We start from the raw sequence: 18,889 nt of genomic DNA on the forward strand, positions 1-18,889 counted from the left end.
GGAGGATGGGTTAGCCTGGTGATGGCTATTAAAGAGGGCATGTTCTGCATGGAGCACTGGGTGTTATGCACAAACAATGAATCATGGAACACTACATCAAAAACTAATGATGTAATGTACGGTGATTAACATAACAATAAAAAAATTTTAAAAAATAAAAAAAAGAAGAAGATAGCAGGAGGGCAAGAATGAAGGGGGTAAATCAGTGGGGGAGACAAACCCACTATGGACTATGAGAGACTATGGACTCTGAGAAACAAACTGAGGGTTCTAGAGGGGTGGGGGGTGGGGGGATGGGTTAGCCTGGTGATGGGTATTAAAGAGGGCACGTTCTGCATGGTGCACTGGGTGTTATACGTGAAGAATGACTCATGGAACACTACATCAAAAACTAATGGTGTATGTATGGCGATTAACATAATATAATAAATTTTAAAAAAAGTGAAAAAAAAACTAACATGGCATGCTTCCTCTCATTATGTTTAAACATATCACATATTCTGTCACCTGCCTCTCTCCCTCTTCCTCCTTCTCTTCTCTTCTCTTTTTTCTTTCTTTCTTTCTTTCTCTCTCTTTCTCTTTCTTTCTTTCTTTCTTTCTTTCTTTCTTTCTTTCTTTCTTTCTTTCTTTCTTTCTTTCTTCTTTTCCTTCTTCCCTCCCTCCCTCCCTCTCTCTCTTCCTTCCTTCCTTTCCTCTCTTTTTTTTCTTTTCCTCCTTCCTTTGCTTACTCCCCTGTGTCTTTCCTTCTGTCCCTCCTTCCTTCTTCCCTCTCTTCCTTTATTCTTTCTCCTTCTTCATCTCCTTGCCTCCCTGGTGACTCTGTCTTCCTGACCAGGTCTATATAGGTTGTTCCCTAGTTCTGCTGCAAAGCTGTCAACCTGGAACATTCCTTCACAATCATTTGAAGAATTGCTTCTGGTTCTCTTTTCTGTTGAATCTGCTGTTTTTAGATTCTGTTACTTCTTTTTTTTTAAAGATTTATTTATTTATTTTGAAGGGCAGGGGAGGAGCAGAGGGAGAGGGAGAGAGAGAATCTCAAACACATTCCCTGCTGAGCACAGAGCCCTATGCTGGGCTTGGTCCCACAACCCTGAGATCATGACCTGAGCCAAAACCAAGAGTCGGATGCTCAACTGACTGAGCCACCCAGGTGTCCCCTAGACCCTATTTCTTCTTGCTCTATGCCCTTATTTTGGCAAGTTAAAGAAGCTTTCAAAGAATGGGTTCAAGGGAAGTCAGTTTTTGGAATCTTTTCTATCTGAAACGGCTTTAATCTATGTGTATACTTGAATGACAATTTGCCTGGCTATATAGAGTTCTAGGTAGAAGATATTCTCTCAAAATTTGGAAGATATTTTATTGTCATTTAGTTTCCTGTGTTACCATTGAGAAATATGGAGCCATTCTGATTCCTGAGATTCCTATTGTACTTTACCTGTTTATATTCTCTCTGGAAGCTAACCTCTACTATGAAATGTCATGGTAATGGATGGTTGCAGGAGCACATCCCACCCCACCACTGCCTCATTCATTTTGAGGAGATGCGAGAGGCCCTATCAACCTGGAAACCCTTCAGTTCAAAGCACATTTTCCTTCTTCATTTTATGGAGTTAGTTTTATTAAGGCACTGCCTGCCTGGATCGTTCAGTTTTTAAAAACACCTCCTTCTCGTTTTCCATCTCTTGTTCTTTTAATTCAGCTTAGTTCTTGACTTCTAGTTTTCAAACTTCCTGTTGAGTTGTTATCTTATTATCATATTTCAATTTTCATGAGCCTCCTTTTTTATTGTCTTGCTGCTGTTCTCTGAATTTTTTAAGAATATAACTCCTGTTTTTATTCATGAATTAGATATCATTCTTATCTCTGATGACTTCATCTGTTTTTTGTAAGCGTTCTGTTCTGTAACTGCTTCCTGTCTTCTGTTTGTGAGTCTTTCACATCAGAGGCTTTCTGCATATTTAGATATTTTGTAGTCGCTACATCAGGTAATAAAAAGTGGAGTAGATATTCAGCATGTATGGTAGGGGCTTCACTGCAGGGTGATTATGCAGAGACCTGGTTAATTCATCAGGGACTGCAACTGTTAGTTTTTTCTCAGAATGGCGAGGTGAGAGGAGCCCTCTGACCACTGTGTGGAATTTTGCACATTGCTGCCAGCATCCTTGTGGCCAGATGAGGAGACGGCTGGCTATCTTCCTATCTAGTCTATAGGACTTTCCCTTGCTCTTTCTTCCTCCATTCTGCCTGGCAACCTTGAGTTCAGAGACACCCCAGAAAGTAAACTTCCAGTTTTCTGCAAAACTGGGAAAGAAATGTCACCTGATGGCATGGGGTAGGTGAGGGAATCTGAGGTACTAACTCTCTCTCTCTCTCTTTTTTTTTTTGGCTTTATTAGCTCTTCAACCAGTCCTCTGGTTTTAGCTCTACCAGCACTCTGCGTCCACGGGTTTCTGCTGCCTGTAATTCTCAAGTCACTCTAGGATCCTGTCTTATAAACGTGCCTTCTAAGTTTACCATCATCTCCTAGGTTTATTGTTCAGCTTTCTCCGTGCTGCTATTTCACTGACCCCTCAACGATCAGATTTCCAGTTTCCAAAAAGTTGTTACTTTTGTTTGCTTAGTCTCCTTCTCTCTCTCTCTTTTATTACCTTGAGGGTTTATGCCTTTTTATGCCTTTTTGTCTTGTTTTGTTTTAATTTGTTTCTTTGCTGTCATTTTTAAAGTGGGATTTTAAGAGGAAACAGATAAAAATACATGTTCAACATACCATATTTAACCATGAGTCCAGTCATCCTTTTTGTTCTTGACATATTTCATTAGTCTTCATGGTTTCTAAGAAAAAAAGAGGATTTTAAACTATTTCTTCTATAGATGCTAATTTTTGAATGTGTTTAATTCCTTAGGATGCCTCACTGATGGACATGAATTCCTTCAGCCCTATGATGCCAACATCCCCTCTGTCAATGATAAATCAAGTCAAGTTTGAAGATGAGCCAGATTTGAAAGATCTCTTCATTACAGTTGATGAACCTGAAAGCCATGTTACTACAATTGAAACTTTCATTACTTACAGGATTATTACTAAGGTAAATTTTTAATAAATACTTTCTTGAATACAGTTGCTCTCTGAACTTTTGGAAGTGCTTTTTGTTCACTATGACTTTCAACAGTAGATAATCTTAGCTGAATTGACTTATTTTTTTTCAACCATTTTGGGTAAGACATTGCATCTGATCTATCCTTCCCTTTTTCTGTATGAAATCAGTGAAATTCAGATTACAACAGTCACTCATCTTTTAGCACTTACGCGTCTTGAAAGAGGAACATTTAGTTTCTAGTTTCAAAAGTTATGAAGAAATATCTTAGGAAAAGAAGAGCTTCAGTTTTCTAATAAAGAAAACTATTTAAAAACTTGATATAATACAAATATATACATATATGTATAATATATATAATGTTGTAGCATATCTTCTGAAGATTACAAAATATAATTTCATTTGTTTTCCAAATAAGAGCAAGTGGCTGCTTTATAAGATACTGTTAGTTCTCCAATAATTCAAAGGCAGAGTAAATCTAGAACCAAATCTTCTTAATCCTAGGAGAAGACTCTGTAAAAAAGACAGTTTACTTCTGACAGAATAAAACAACCAAATAGTATAACTGGGGTTTTTTTTTAAATCCTTATGTAATAGCAGCCTTTAAGAATTATATTCATAAGTTGTAACATTTTCTTTTCTTTCTTTTTTTTTTTTTAAGATTTTATTTGAGAGAGAGAGAGCCCAAGTGGGGAGAAGGGGCAGAGGGAGAGGGAGAAGCAGTCTCCCCACTGAGCAGGGAGCCTGCGCGGGGCTTGATCCCAGGACCCTGGGATCATGACCTGAGCCGAAAGCAGATGCTTAACCATCTGAGCCACCCCGGTGCCCCTATAATATTTTCTTTATGAAGCCCCACCCTAATCTCTTTTGTAGTACATCTCTTTTGTAGCTGAAAAGGGTTTGGACCATCTTCCTGTAATCACTTCTTCCAGTGCAAATTCCACCTTGCTGCTAGTTATATTTCATAAAAATATATTGATCTCTTCACTCAGATTCTTAAAATCCTTCCTTGGTTCCTCATTTCCTATAGAACAAAGTACAAATTCCTTTGAATGACATACAAAGAACTTCTCAGTCTGATGCCAGCTTACCATATAAGACTCATCTCCTACCTCCCCATTTTTAATACTCCTGCTCTCCACTCAACTAGAACTATTTTTGTTATCTGAATACTCTAGGATATTTCTTTTTTTTTTATAAGATTTTATTTATTTATTTGAGAGAGAGGGAGAGAGTACCAGAGAGAGAGAGAGCAGGAGTGGAGGGGAGGGGCAGAGGCAGAAGCAGGCTCTCCACTGAGCAGAGAGCCCTATGTGGGGCTCGATCCCAGGACCCTGAGACCATGACCTGAGCCAAAGGCGGACGCTTAACCGACTAAGCCACCCAGGCGCCCCTCTAGGGTATTTCTTGCTGTCATTACTTGGCATTTACTTCTCCTTGTTTGCTATGTCCTTCCTCTTCTAGAGGAAGAATAAACTACTGTTTATTTTTCAGCAACTCAAAATGATGCCTGCTCCTCCGTCTCCCCGGCACCTGCAGGCTCAAGTCCTCTTTTTTTCTTCTGTTTTCTCATGTTGTCCTAATTGGATTCTTAAAGAATGTAAAACACTGGAGTCAATATAGCAAAGAAATTAAAGGTCTATATTTAATTCTTCTAAGCCTCAGGGTTTTTTTTTTTTTTTAAATCTATAAAACAGAAATGATAATCGTATCTGGTTCTGTAGAGTTGCTGTAAGAATTGATTTAGGATTGGTAATCAATGCAAAACACTTAGCAGAATGCCTGTCACATAATACATGTTCAGTACTCGCCTATCTGTATGTGTTTATTTGTATTTATTCCTAACAAGTCTGTGAGCTTCTTAAGGAAGGTAATTGTATCTTAAGTTATCCATATTTCCAAACACAATCCTTAGGATATAGTAAGTAAGCAATTTAACTTTTCGGTGAATGGATGAGTGAAGAAATTTATGGTATCATACTTATATCAGGATGCTGTAGAGCAAGACAGCATGGAATTGAATCTTGATGACTCCCCTTTCTTGCTATGTGTCTTGGGCAATTTAATTAACCTCTCTATGCTTAGTTTCCTCAGTTATAAATAAGGTAACAGTACTAACCTTGTAGGGTCTTTGTGAATATTTAATGTGTTTATACAGACATACTGCTAAGAATAGAACCAGATTTCTCCTGGTATTACTATTTTAATTATAAGCACCCGTTGTTATCTTCCTTCCTAGCAAAGAATTCATGTAACTGACTAATTTTCCCATCATTATTAGTTTCTCTTAGAAAGACACTTTTTTATAAGCCACCCTGTGAATTTTACTCTAATCACTGACATATAATTCTGATGAGTTATTCAAATTTACATCGTACTTTAAATGTACTCTTCTCATTGTAGTATTACTAGTGACAGTATTACAGTGTGTTTAACTAACATTTATTGTGTGATTATTTTGTGCCAGGCAATGTTCTAACCACTTTATACATATTAACTTATTTAAAGCTTAACAATGGGGGCGCCTGGGTGGCTCAGATGGTTAAGCGTCTGCCTTCGGCTCAGGTCATGATGCCAGCATCCTGGGATCGAGCCCCGCATTGGGCTCCCTGCTCAGCGGGGAGCCTGCTTCTCCCTCTCCCTCTGCCTCTCTCCCTGCTCATGCTCTCTCTCTCTCTCTCTCTCTCTCTCTGTATCCCTGTGTCTCAAATGAATAAATAAAATCTTTAAAAAAAAACAATGATCCTAGGACCTAAATGTTATGAGTTATCCCCATTTTGTGCATGAGGACCCTGAAACTCAGTTGCCAAAGGTCACACAACATAATGATTACCTGAGCTGGGATTTAAATCCAGACCATTTATGTTCACACTGTATGTGTTTTCTGTGCATCTCTACATGGTTATGGCCAACTATCTTTCATTTCATTTTTATGAAATAGACTATTATACAATAAATCCCTTTGTTCTACTTCTGATTATTTTTACTATATCCTAGTATTTAGACTAAACCTATATATGCTAAAATATGCCTTGCAGATACAAATATATAAATATTTAGTAGATGGATATTATGTTATCAAATAGTCTTTTCTTTGTTATTCACTTTTATCATTTATTCACTTTCTCATATATTCAGTGAAGTTTTGTTGAGTGACAGTTATGTCCTGGGTACTGTGCTTGTATTTTGAGACAACACCAGCAATCAAGACAGACATACCCTCTGCCTTCATGGAGCTTTCAATCTAGGGGGGTGATGGATATTAAACAATTACATGCTTAATTATTTAATTATTTAAAAATTACAGGTGCTATGATTTTATGAGTACAGGCACCCCATCTAGTTTGGAGGTTCAGAGGTGGCTTCCCTGAGAAAGTTTTAGTTTTATGAAAATTTATATTAATGACATTAAGATTATAAGGGTAAATGCACATATACATGCGCACATATGTACACTGACAGTATCTACTTAGGAATACTTAAGAATGACCTGGCTGTAAATAATGATGAGTGTCAGGAAGCCCATGTTCCTGGCATCTCTTCTCCTTGTGGAAAATTACCCTTTACTTTCCAGGTTAGACTATCTGAAGTGACTGCTCTAAAGTATTTTCTCTTTTGGAGCTCAAGAGATGTGCCTTCCTTTACTACATACAGAAACAAGAGTGAGGAGGTTTAACAAGGGTCTTCTCTCTCACATCCTCATCATGAAGACAGACTCCTAAATGTCTACCAGTATGGAGTAGGTGTTAAAATATATTCCTGATTCTAAGATTCATTTTCCCTCAAAAACAGTTTTCTAAATCCTCTGAGCCTAGAGTAACTGCCCTTGACCAAAGGTCAGTGTTTGTTGAATGAGTGCATTTTGGGGTATAGATTACATGAGTCTATTCATCGTAAACTTCAAGTACCCAAGCTTTTAAAGTTAGGCGTGAGAAATTAAACACCATTTACCATATAGCTTCCATAGAAAACTGTATCCTGTATTAGAAGCATTATTTGTACGTCAAATTAACTTTTTGGAACACATGTTTTTTTCTAAGTTGGAGATCTGTCATCAAACTGTGTTATTCCTATAGTTTGGAAGTTTTTATCTATCTTCTAATGACCGAAATTGGCCACTTTAGATGAGACAACGATTCTGTCCCTGCTGTTGGGAAAGTAACCATGATCGGAGCCTGGCTGATAATACTTGTTTTCCTTGCCATATCTTAGTCTTATAACTCCTTGGGAATAGAATGAATTCTTAAAGTAGCACAAAAGAACACACTGTCTTTGAGACTTGTACTTATCTTCTGTTTTCTTCCTCTGCTATTGCAGCATGTTAGAAAACTCTTCTAAGTCAATGGCTGAGTGTGGGGACAGAATCAACCAGTTATTTGACTTGATTTTACATCTTCCTCTTGCCAGAATTTATATCAGATTGTTCTATGTTGACTCAGAGTGTTGAAAATTCTTGAGGACATATAAAGCTCTTAACTGCCCAATTTTTTAGTATTTTAGTGTTGGTTATGCCAATTTATATTTTTGGAAATTGGTAGTGAACCTATACATATATGTGCCACGTACAAGAAGGTGTTCAATAAGTATTTTTTAATGAGTGACTATAAACTATGTTTTATGTGTATGTATGTATGCATATGTGTGTATTTGCATATATATGTACATATACCAACTCGTATATATGTTGTTAAACTGTGTTTCTACTAGATTTAGTTTTCCTATTTTTACCATTTCCATAACTTGTACCCATAGTTAAGATTTCATAGTGTTTTGTGAACATTTAGTTCCTTAGACTTCTGCATCTCATTTGCCTCCACTTTCCCCACTAAAAAGGAAATGTTTTGATAAAATATATTGTGTGATATTCTAAACATTCGTTTTAAAAGAACAAACCTTGGAAAGTACAGCTTTTGTGAACCTTATTTCGTGACAATTAAGATGGCATCTATGACTTGAACCACTTAACTTTACGATTGCATTCATCTATGTGGGTGATTGATATTTCTGGTGAGTGTGAAATATGCATGCAGTGTGTTATTCCATCATTATTCCTCCAGGAAAATTTCAACTTTAATGTTAATGTGTATAATTTTTAATATGCAAAAATTTAAGTTAATGCAATATTGGTGTGAGTGTGTATTAGATAATCTTTTTTTATTTGGTTTGGGATCCATGCAGTGGAAGTGAGGTTGATATTGTACCCATGTTCTTCTTGTCATATGTGTTGGCATAGATTTTTGGTTTGTTGAGAACAGATATTTTAATTTATTTGCTTAATTTTTAGGAGTTTAGGCATATAACTCAAAATCCCTTGAGAAATGACAGGAAGATTTTCTTTTCACATCAAATCTTCATTAATAACATTTTTTAAACAGTGGTAAAATCACTCTGTAAAATGTTAGAATTTTCATATACTAAAAGCAAATTTTACCAAAGCAATTCATTTGAGCAAATTCCAGGAAAACATTTTTTTCTCAGTTATGTTCAGGTTATTTTCCAAATTACAAAAATAGAACTTTCCTCAAATTCTGAATTCTAATCATCTTGAGAAAAATATATTTGAAACCTAAATTCAGAACACACTTTCTTGTTAGCAAGAAAGTCACGCCAAATATAATCGTAGTTAAAATCTTGTGGAAGGCAGATGGCTGCTCTAAGACAGATTTTTCAGTTTGGATTTTAAATTTGAGCATGATGTTTGCTTTCTTTCTGGAAATACTGAAAAGTTTGCTTTGTTTCATCTGCTACATGAATTGATGACTGCAAAAAAAGTACAGGCTGACAAACACTGAATAATTAGAATTTGTTAATTTTTCTTGGAGACCCATTTATTTCAGAATGTCTAAAATAACATTAGGCAAATGTCTTCAGTCTCATATTGCGTGTGCTGTTATTTTCTCCTTCTTTCTTCAGACATCTCGTGGGGAATTTGACTCCAGTGAATTTGAAGTTAGGAGACGTTATCAAGATTTCCTTTGGTTGAAAGGAAAACTTGAAGAAGCACACCCCACTCTGATTATTCCAGTAAGTCTACATTTTTTTTTCCATAGGGTGGCTACCATTTTGTCTTGTGAATCATTAGAATGCTGAAAACCTAATGTCAGACCTTTAAATTTAGTGTAACTCATTGATCTTAGAAACATTTGCTCTTAAACATTCAATCTATGTACAGATTTGTTTTTCTAAACTATTCTAAATATGTTAAGATTTTGCAGGTTTTGGTTCTGGCATTGTGAATCTTGAAAAATTATTTTTATAAGAAATCATCACGTGTTTGAACAGTCTTCCAGAAAGGAAGAGTACAGAATTTCTTGTAATCCCATGCCACATAATGCTCAGATACGTTTTAAAATTTTTTTGCCTCAGCCGTTGCCTGAGAAGTTTATCGTGAAAGGAATGGTGGAACGCTTTAATGATGACTTCATCGAGACACGCAGGAAGGCACTGCAGAAATTCCTGAACCGAATTGCTGATCATCCAACTTTAACATTTAATGAAGACTTCAAAGTGTTTCTTACTGCACAAGCTTGGGTAAAGAATTTTGATTTATACTCATATAATCCTTTAGTGTCTTTATGTATAGTAGGTTGTACGCTTCCTCTTGTTTATCTTTAAATCAGGCAGCAGCGTCCTTGAATTAAGATGGATTATCAGACCTTCGAGAGATACCCTTCAGATTTAACCCTGTGTCAAATCTACATGTAAACATCACAGACATCTTTTATCTTCCTCACATACACATATTATATTTCTCTTGGTAGCTGATTTTTTTATAATGTCAGGGTATTCCTTCCATATATAGCTAATACTGAACATATACAAATATATTTCTTTTATAATGGGTTAGGACTTTTCAAGTTAGGATAAAAGTCTTTATTAAATGGATAGATGGTTGGATGGATAGCCAGATAGAGAGTACAGTTTTCTTATTTTTCTTTCAATTACCTAATGAAGGGAAGGGGGTGTATCTATTTCTAATCCAGAAACTTTATGTGTTCCTCTTCTTTTTTCTTGTCACCTATGAGAATATAACTCACCAAGAAAAAGAATGGATAGGGAAGATGGTCAATATGAAATGATTGCTGACCAATATTGAGTTTTATATCTCTCAGTTGTTGCCAAATTGACAGAGGCTTGAAAGTGTTTCGTCTCAGTCTTGACAGATAGTACTACTTTTTGGAAGCCCTTTGAGACTTCTGTGAAATGAATTTGTGGCCTGACTCCAGAGCCTTAGACGCTGCTAGAAACATTCTCTGTAGTCAACATTCACAATAATAGCTTGCCAGTTGTGACGTGCTGTCTCTGATAATGTTAACTATATCAAGAGATGCTGGAGCACTCCCGGAAAGATGTGTTACCTGGTCAGGGGGTGGCATCTGTGGTTATATGCTCATAAAATCATACTGACTTAGAAGCAAACAAGTTTACCTTCTATGTGTTCTTCTGTGTAAGACCTTCAGGAAAGAAAATCTGGAAAATGTGTTATTTAATATTTGGGTAAATAATACATAATAATATTTTTATCTGTGGACTTGGTAGTCAACAGTATTATTTATAGATTTTTTTTTTCGTGGTGGGTAACCTTTTATTTGATCAACTTTTATTTGATCCCAAACCTACGTTTACAAGTGGTATAACCATCACCAGGATCCCTTGATCTTCTTCTTGGTGTTCTTTTTCAATATGCTGTACTTCTAAAGGGTTACTTTTGTGTGGTGTATCCTTTTCTTGCATTTCTTCTTTTTGCAAGTCTGTAGCCCTCCCTCCCAGATTAACTATGAAACAGCCTGCTACATACATTCTTAAAAATCTTTCTCTACAGCCAGCCAGCAAGTAGAGGTAGTGTCACAGTTTACCCAACTTCAGTTGACTGAAGAGCTCTCTATGGTCAGGGAGTATCTATTTACAAACTACTGTAGAAACAGTACGAAGACAAAGCTAGTTAGTGCTGAGCAGTGAAGCCTCTGGAGTCAGACTGATCCTTGTTCAGCACTTAATTGCTCTTGGACTTAGAGCAAGCTCCCTAACCTTCCTGTGCTTGTATTTTCTTCTGTAAAATGAGGATAATAATAGAACCTACCTCATAGTGTTATTATGAGTTATAGATGAAAAAAATGTGAGTGTAGTGCCTGGAACATACTAAGCTCTCAATACATGTTAGCTATTGTTATAACTGAAGAATTAATGAAATTTTCCTTTTTTTTTTTTTTTCAGGGAGTAGTTTAGACCCTAAGAAATCTTCTCTCAATCATTTTCCCATTAGATTCCTGTTATAAAATATAGATTGCATTTCATATTATCCTCTTATCTTTTCCAACATCTTAAGCACGATCCCCTTTGTTAAACCTCGTTCTTTTAAAGATCCATGCTGAGAGGAAGCAGGTATACATATTTCACACGAGTACTTTGAAAAGGAATATTATCAAGAAGGCAGACTTAGAGGAAGAACTGTGCCCCATTAAAACTCAGCTGCTTCAAACTACATGAAAAAAAAAAGTATATGAAACATTTTTATTCTCTCTCCTTCCGGTCAGATTTCCTTTTGTTGGGAATATTGGAATATTTGCTTCAGCACAAATATTTCATTTGTCTGTCTGTCTGTCTGTTTCTAGGAACTGTCTTCTCACAAGAAGCAAGGGCCTGGATTGCTCAGCAGGATGGGGCAGACAGTCAGAGCTGTCGCGTTATCAATGAGAGGAGCGAAAAGCCGCCCGGAGGAGTTCATGGAAATGAATAACTTTATTGAAATATTTAGCCAGAAAATAAATTTGATAGATAAAATATCTCAGAGAATTTACAAGGAAGAAAGGGGTATGTAGAATCACTGGAATGTGATCACAAAGTTGTTCAGTTTCTGACAGATCTTCCCATTTGCTGGTGTAGTAAAGCCACGTGAAGTTAGCATTTCTTCCTGGTTCTCTCTTAAGACTTCCGTCTCTCTGCTTACAGTCCGCATCTGTTCTTGCATGCCGTTTACTTTCTCCATTAGAGCGTTGCTTTAAATTCCTGGTCTGATCTTTTCAAGGTCCCTGCCCTGTCCGATTCTGATGCTTGCTTGTCTCTTTAAATTATCTTTTTTATTTGCCTTTTATTATGCCTTGTGGTTTTTTTTTCCTTAATAGCCAGACGTGCTGCTGGGTAAAAGGAACTGCTGTAAACAGGCCTTTAGTAATGCTCTAAGTAAGGCATGGGGGAGGAGAAAGCTTCTATAGTTTTAAATATAGAAGAGTTCTATAGTTCTAAATATAGAAGAAATTGTTATACCTGACAGGTTCTATAGTTTTGCCATCAGGTCTCAGTCTTTTAGTGAGAGCCTGTGCTTCTGGACTGTGAACTTCACGAGTTTCTCAGTTTTCCCCTCCCTGCTTCGTGGGGACAGAATGGACAGAGTGGGCTGGAGTTGAGTATCTTCCTTTCTCTGGTTAACTAGTGTCCCCTGAGGGCAGGCCTTTGTTGAGAAGAACAGATGCTCTGGCTATTTCAAAATGGTTCATTTTCCCTTGCAAGAAGCAGGAGTGGTTTTTATTCAGTATTTACTGTGGGAACCTCGTTGAGCTCCTCCGGGTAAATCCCACAATATTGTGGGGGCCCCCCATGACTGGGTCCTCCTGAAGGTTTTAACTCTTAAAGTTGTCCACCCTGAGCCCCCAGCAGTCCCTCAGTCACAGTTGCAGTCTCCCCACCCCAGCAGTGGGTGGCTGGAGGTGGTTCCGCTCTTTAGTGTACGCCCAGGAACCCACAATTCCTTGTATTCACCTGTCTTTCCAACCTTGAGGGCAATGGTTTGTCCTGTGTCCTCTCCTATCTTCCAGAGTCAAGGAAAGGTGTTCATTTTTCAGTCTCTTCAGCATTTTACTTGTTAAGACTGAGGAGTGATGTCTAAGCTCCTTACATGAGGAATCACATAACATTAAGTTAGAATTTCACCTTCAAGTGTGGCTTATGCCCAGACCTACTGAGAACATCTTTGATTTCTATACGATTTTGAAGGTAGTCATGGCCAGTCCCCATTTGCGTTAATCAATCACTAGCTATTCTTGTTCCCATTTTTAAAGTAATAGTGGCAAAGTAAGCCCTGAGCTTCAGATTTTGAATGTAGTTGTATGAAGTTGGTCTCAAATGTACAACATGGATCATAGCTTAAAATCAAAAAGGTGATGTTTAAGAAAATCAGGTTTCCACATTTCCTAGTGGTATTTTTGGAACAAGTACTCTCTATTGGGCCTGTCCCAGCATGGCAGAGAAATTTATATATTGGAAATTAGGTCCCTCTTTCTATTTTCTGTCACCATTTCCTTTTTCAATTTTCTTATTTTTTTCAGTTTATAAGTTAGACTTTATTCCATGATGATTTTTTTTCCAATTCCATGATGACTTTTTGCTAATTTTCTAATTGCATTTAACTACATTAAAAATAGGTGGCTAAGTCAATTTATATTACTTCCTAATATAAATTGGTTTGAGAGTCTCTATATTGATGGCTTATTATTATTTTTTTTGTTGTTATTTTCTGGGTTCCCCCATTAAACAGTAAATTCCATCAGAACCAAAAAGGGAAAAGATTTATTTTATTTCTAGTATCTAGATAGTACTTAACACATAGTAGGTGCTCAACTAAAACCTGTTCAATGATTGAAAAAATAAATGAATTAGCATATCATTTGGTGGTAGGAAAATTTGCTTTATCAAGAATCAATTGGTTATCAAAAGAAATATAGAAAAAATTGTTATAGCTGAATGTACGTTTCCCTTTACCTTTTTTTTCCAATGCACTGATACTTGATGATGTCATTGTGGTAACTGAATATAGTTTAATAATTTCTTTTAAGACTTATTGGTCTGCCCTTGTTATTTACCATTTGTCTTTTTTTTTTTTTTTAAATCTCAAGAGGCTAATTGTTTTGAGTGGGTTCTGTGATTCCAGTTCTGTTAAGTATATTCTTGATGCATAGTTAAGTGGGATAGCGATTCAGAGAAGCCGCTGGAAACTCTTGAGATGTAGGAGTTTTGTAGAATATCAATGTGATGCTTCACATTTGCTGGTGCAAGGGAATAGTTTTAAAATCTTTGGTATACTCTAAAGTTGGTGAAATGCTCAGAAGGAAAGCTGGATTTTATGGTAGATTATAAATTTGAGTTCTAATTTTCAGGGAGTGATTGCCACTGGCCCAAACTTGAGGGATTTCTTAGTCTTTCCAATGTGAAGCCCACTTGTCAGATTCTATTCAAAATGTTGGAATGTTTTCATTTGTAGCCTTGGGAGCCTAAGCTATATAGGACGTTTCATTCATATTCAAATCATGAAAATTTGGTGATCATAACTAGTGGTTTCTCTTTTTAAAAATTTCTTATTCAAGTTTTGGGGCGCCTGGGTGGCTCAGTTGGTTAAGTGTCTGCCTTTGGCTCAGGGTCCTGGGATAGAGCCTGGTCAGGCTCCCTGCTCAGCAGGGAGTCTGCTTCTCCCTCTCCCTTTGCCCCTCCTCTGCTCGTGCTCTCTCTCTCTCTCTCAAATAAATAAATAAAATCTTAAAAGTTGTTTTATTCAAGTTTTTTCTTTGATCTTGTTTTCTTTTGTGTTCCCCAGTTTATTTGCCATATTTGTACTGATCACATGCTGTGATCCTTCTCTGTACTGGAGGCTAAAGGAGGAATAAAATGGTACCTGTCCTTGAGCTCAGAGTCTAGTTGGAGAAACAGATATATTAATAGACATTACAGTGCAACTCATTAAGTGTTTGCATATAAATGTGATCTGAGTGCTGTGTAAGCACAGTAGAATTTTAGGAAAGCTCTCTATATAAACATAAATATTGCAGGGTTTAATGATACACACTGATGTATACAAAAATTGAGAAAAAGAGATAAAGGAAAACATTTTTCTTTGCTAGAAATATTAATTTAATATGGCCATTACTTAAAACAAAGGATAGGCCTAGATCAGGAGGGTGCAATTGGAAAGGCTCTAGTGGTCATGAAACCTAATACCTTTATTCAGTGACAACTAATATTTCCGTTATTTTTAAATTTTTAAAAATATTTTTCAGCTTGCTTGATCATATGAACTTTTGATATTTTAATAGTTTAGAGTAATATGACATATTTCAACTAACCCTAATGAGTAGTGAGATGATAAAATATAGAGAATTTCATTGTATTTAATGGATATTAGACAAAAAATTGCTCACTGCTTATACATTCTCTACCATAAAAAGCTATTATTTATCAAAGATGATAGTACAAAAGAAAAAATGTAAAAATATTCAGATTTTAAAATGAAATCCAAATTTTTGAATTAATGGCTTATCAAGCACTGAATAATCTTTTGTTGTTCATTTGTTCTCTCACTAATATGAGAATATTTATTGAACACAGTATGTAGCAGGCTTTGAGATAAAAGAAAATAATGAGACTCAGCCCCTGTTTTAAGGAGCATAGGGCCTAGGAGCATATGATATGCAAGCAATTATAATAGAATGGGATAATACAAGCATAAAATTATGATAGGCATTAATAGAAATATAAAATTATGATCAGCTCATTGAGGAGAAAGCATCTACAAATCTTTTGGAACAGAATCAGAAGGAATTTATTTGTGCTAGGATTTAAAGGATTAGAAGTAGCTTGTCAGATGGTAGGAATGGCAAAGGGCAAGGCAAAGGGATATATGTAATGTTTAAATGAGGAGAAATCATGAGATATTCATGAATGAGTAATTATTTTGGCCTGAATTAAAATATCTTTGGGAGAGAATCTCAAGGGTTGGACCTGGAGAGGCAATGTAGGGACTGATCATAAAGGACTTTCCAATTCAGTTAAGAAGCTTCAATGTTTGTATACTGTGACAAAAATTAAAAGAGGGAGAATAGTTAGAAGTCCCTTGCGGTAGTGTAGTTATAGATGCTGATGAGCTGATGACAGTGGAAGCAAGAATAGATAGATGGACGGATGGATGGATGGATGGATGGATGGATGGATTGATGGGTGGATGGATGGATATTAAGAAATATTGGAATTGGTGATTGAGTAACTCTGTGCAGGTATGTGTATAGGATGATACCTGGATTTTTTGCTTAGATCACTGGAAACAATTACTGTTAAGTAGGATATGTATTCAGGAGAAGGGGAGAAAGAAGACAAGTTTGTTTAGGTAATGTTGCCTCTGAGACACTGAGGTATAGTTTATTTGGTAGGCAGATGTCCATGATAGATGACGGTGATCGTATAATTTATATTCTAAGCCAGGATACTTTTGAGAGTGAAAAAGGTGGCTGTTGCTGATCACTCTTGGACAGTAGTCATTCAAGAACTGGCCTGAGTGGATTGGAATGACCGCTCAATTTGATGAAAGAGAATATCCATCTTTTTATGTGCATTTGGGAGAATATATGCACAATGAAAAAAATAACTTTCTTACTGTCTTTAGTATAGGGGCTTTTGAAGCTTCTATAAATTGAAGGACTTAATTTTTGTTTTTAGAATATTCTGATGAAATGAAAGAATACGGCCCGATTCATGTTTTGTGGTCAGCCTCAGAAGAAGATCTGGTTGATAGCCTAAAAGGGGTTGCCAGATGCCTTGACCAATGCTGTCAGGCCACTGAGAAACGGATGTCTGGACTCTCAGAGGCCCTGCTTCCTGCTGTACATGAGTATGTGCTTTACAGTGAAATGGTAATGGTAAGAATGCCTTGTTACACTTTCGCCTTAGTCCCCAGCCTGATTATAAGCTTTACAAAGGTGGTTTCTATTTCTCTTGTTTCACCACTGTCCTCCTGTCTGAGCAGAATGCTTTGCATATAAAGATACTCCATAAATATTTGTTCGCTATGTGAGTGAACTGATGAGTAGCAGAATATGTTAATAAAAGGCAGAATACTCAATAGCAACAAGGACGTGTAAGATTACACGTAGATCTGAAACATCCTCAGTCAAGATTTACATAGAGGATATGATTAGTTTTTCCAAGCTTTTAAAAGTTTACTTTAAAAATTTTTAGTGCTTTAGAAATTTCTTTTCATGAAAGAGTTGCTTACCCCCTTCTAGGTACATTTGATTTAGCAATTCATTTATCATTATGTACAAAGTACTTGAGTGGATCTTGATGTTTGTTCTGTTTTCTGGGTGCTTCTAAAAAGAAATCCTTTAAGTTAAAATGTGTTTCTTTCACTGGTTGCAAAGGCTTCTCTTCCTCTTATATCAAAGTTTTGCATTTAACCTCCTCAATTCAAGTTAAGGTTTCCAGAAATTTGGGATTTAGCAATGCTATCTGCAGAGCTAATGTTTTTCATCCTGTGTTATCCTCTGCGCACAGTACCTTGGCACAAACTGGTAGCCTCAGGGTTCTGGTGTTTTAGCGTGGCCGTGGGGGCAGGAGTCTGCTTACATTCAGATATAGTCCATTTCTTCTGCCATTTCTAATCGGAGCCATGTTTTCATGTACTCTTGGTTTGGAGGGAATTTTTTTTTTTTTTTAAATTTTGCTTCTGTCTTGGTAAGAAAAACTCTCTTAGCCTTTCAGCATGAGATCTGCCCCTTTTGTGCTTATCACATTTAGGTTTTTCTTTCAGAGCCATTAAATATTTTGTAGATATTTCAGGTTGCTGCCGTTACTTGCTTTTATGGGGTCTTCTTTAAACAGACCCTTCTGGCTTCCCAAAAGCCTCTGAGGTTTCACTGTGGAGGAGTCTCCTCCTTGTCTCCATCAATCTCCTTGGCTACATTTCATTGTTTTGCTTCATTATTGATATCCTCCTTGTGTGGCTTTTCAAAGAGTTCTGATTTGTATAATTAAAAATAGTATATTTTCCCTTAATTAGATGTTTTTCTCTTTATTATGTCAAGATGAAAATTATGTAATTTAAGTCATATATCATTATAAGTGTGGAAAAATTAATAATAGTAACCAGAAAGAACTATTTTGTAGGTTCTCATTTGATTATATTATTTTGTAGATTCCCAGGGCATAATCAGTAGCATTTATATTGCAGTTCTGGTCTGTTTTGTATTGGAAGGTTTTCTTCAGTGTGAGCTAAAATAATGAAGTGTATGCCTTGACAAAATGATTAAATTTGTGTAATTTTACTATTCGTCTTCTGAAGCAAACTCTTAAACTATTTCTACCTATGTGAAGCACAGTACTTCATATTTATGGAAACAGACCTTAAATGAGACTAAATTGTAGTACGTGTCATTTGGGTTAGAGAAAGGAAGGGGTTCCTGATAGTAATGGCAATGAAACATTGAAATAAATGTAAAATATCTGTGATAATTAGCTGAATTTTCTATTGATTTCTTTGAAAATACAAGAAAGGTTTATCTCTTTTGAGTGTTTTAAGAGTGATTCCACCAGGCACAAAACTAGACTGAGTAATTTTCAGGATGCTTTTTATCCTTAATGCCTCTCAGTTCCCAAATACTATAGCCATCTTATCTGGTCTCCATTTAACTGTATTATAGGTAGGTTCTTAACCTTCCTCTGAAAACCCCTAAATGACCTGTGCCTCATTAAGGCTCTTCTCTTGTACGTCCTGCATTTCTACTCTTTCTGGTTGAATTGTTCACTTACCTGGAACTTGTTTTCATTTTTCTTCCTTAACCTGTTTAGGCCACTTGTGTTCATTATCACAATTTTATTACTTAAACTAATATTGTGAAAATGAGTACAAATAAAATGAGTCCTTGGGTCCATAAATTAGCCCAAGGAGCATGTCTTGGAAGAAAAGTGAGTCACTCAGGGAAAGACATTGTAAAAGACTGGCAAACATTATAAAAGGTGAAGGTGAATTCTGCACTCAA

At 36.3% G+C, this 18,889-nt stretch overlaps 1 protein-coding gene across 5 annotated transcripts in view; it reads left to right on the forward strand.

The window, feature by feature from the left end:
• Nucleotides 1-18,889, forward strand: part of SNX7 (sorting nexin 7) — a 112,382-nt gene that overhangs the window by 23,764 nt on the left and 69,729 nt on the right. For all 5 annotated transcript variants that reach the window (XR_014145006.1, XM_081818847.1, XM_081818846.1 and 2 more), the window contains exons 2-6: nucleotides 2,904-3,086; nucleotides 9,009-9,119; nucleotides 9,462-9,626; nucleotides 11,708-11,906; nucleotides 16,572-16,771. Coding sequence is in view for 4 of the 5 variants with exons in the window: in XM_081818847.1 (XP_081674973.1) it covers nucleotides 2,904-3,086; nucleotides 9,009-9,119; nucleotides 9,462-9,626; nucleotides 11,708-11,906; nucleotides 16,572-16,771 (858 nt within the window). In the remaining variant the exon portion in view is untranslated. The remainder of the gene's footprint in view (nucleotides 1-2,903; nucleotides 3,087-9,008; nucleotides 9,120-9,461; nucleotides 9,627-11,707; nucleotides 11,907-16,571; nucleotides 16,772-18,889) is intronic.

The sequence above is a fragment of the Leptonychotes weddellii genome, chromosome 4, assembly GCF_054177405.1.
Source record: "Leptonychotes weddellii isolate Sample4059 chromosome 4, ASM5417740v2, whole genome shotgun sequence".
Classification (NCBI taxonomy): domain Eukaryota; kingdom Metazoa; phylum Chordata; class Mammalia; order Carnivora; family Phocidae; genus Leptonychotes; species Leptonychotes weddellii.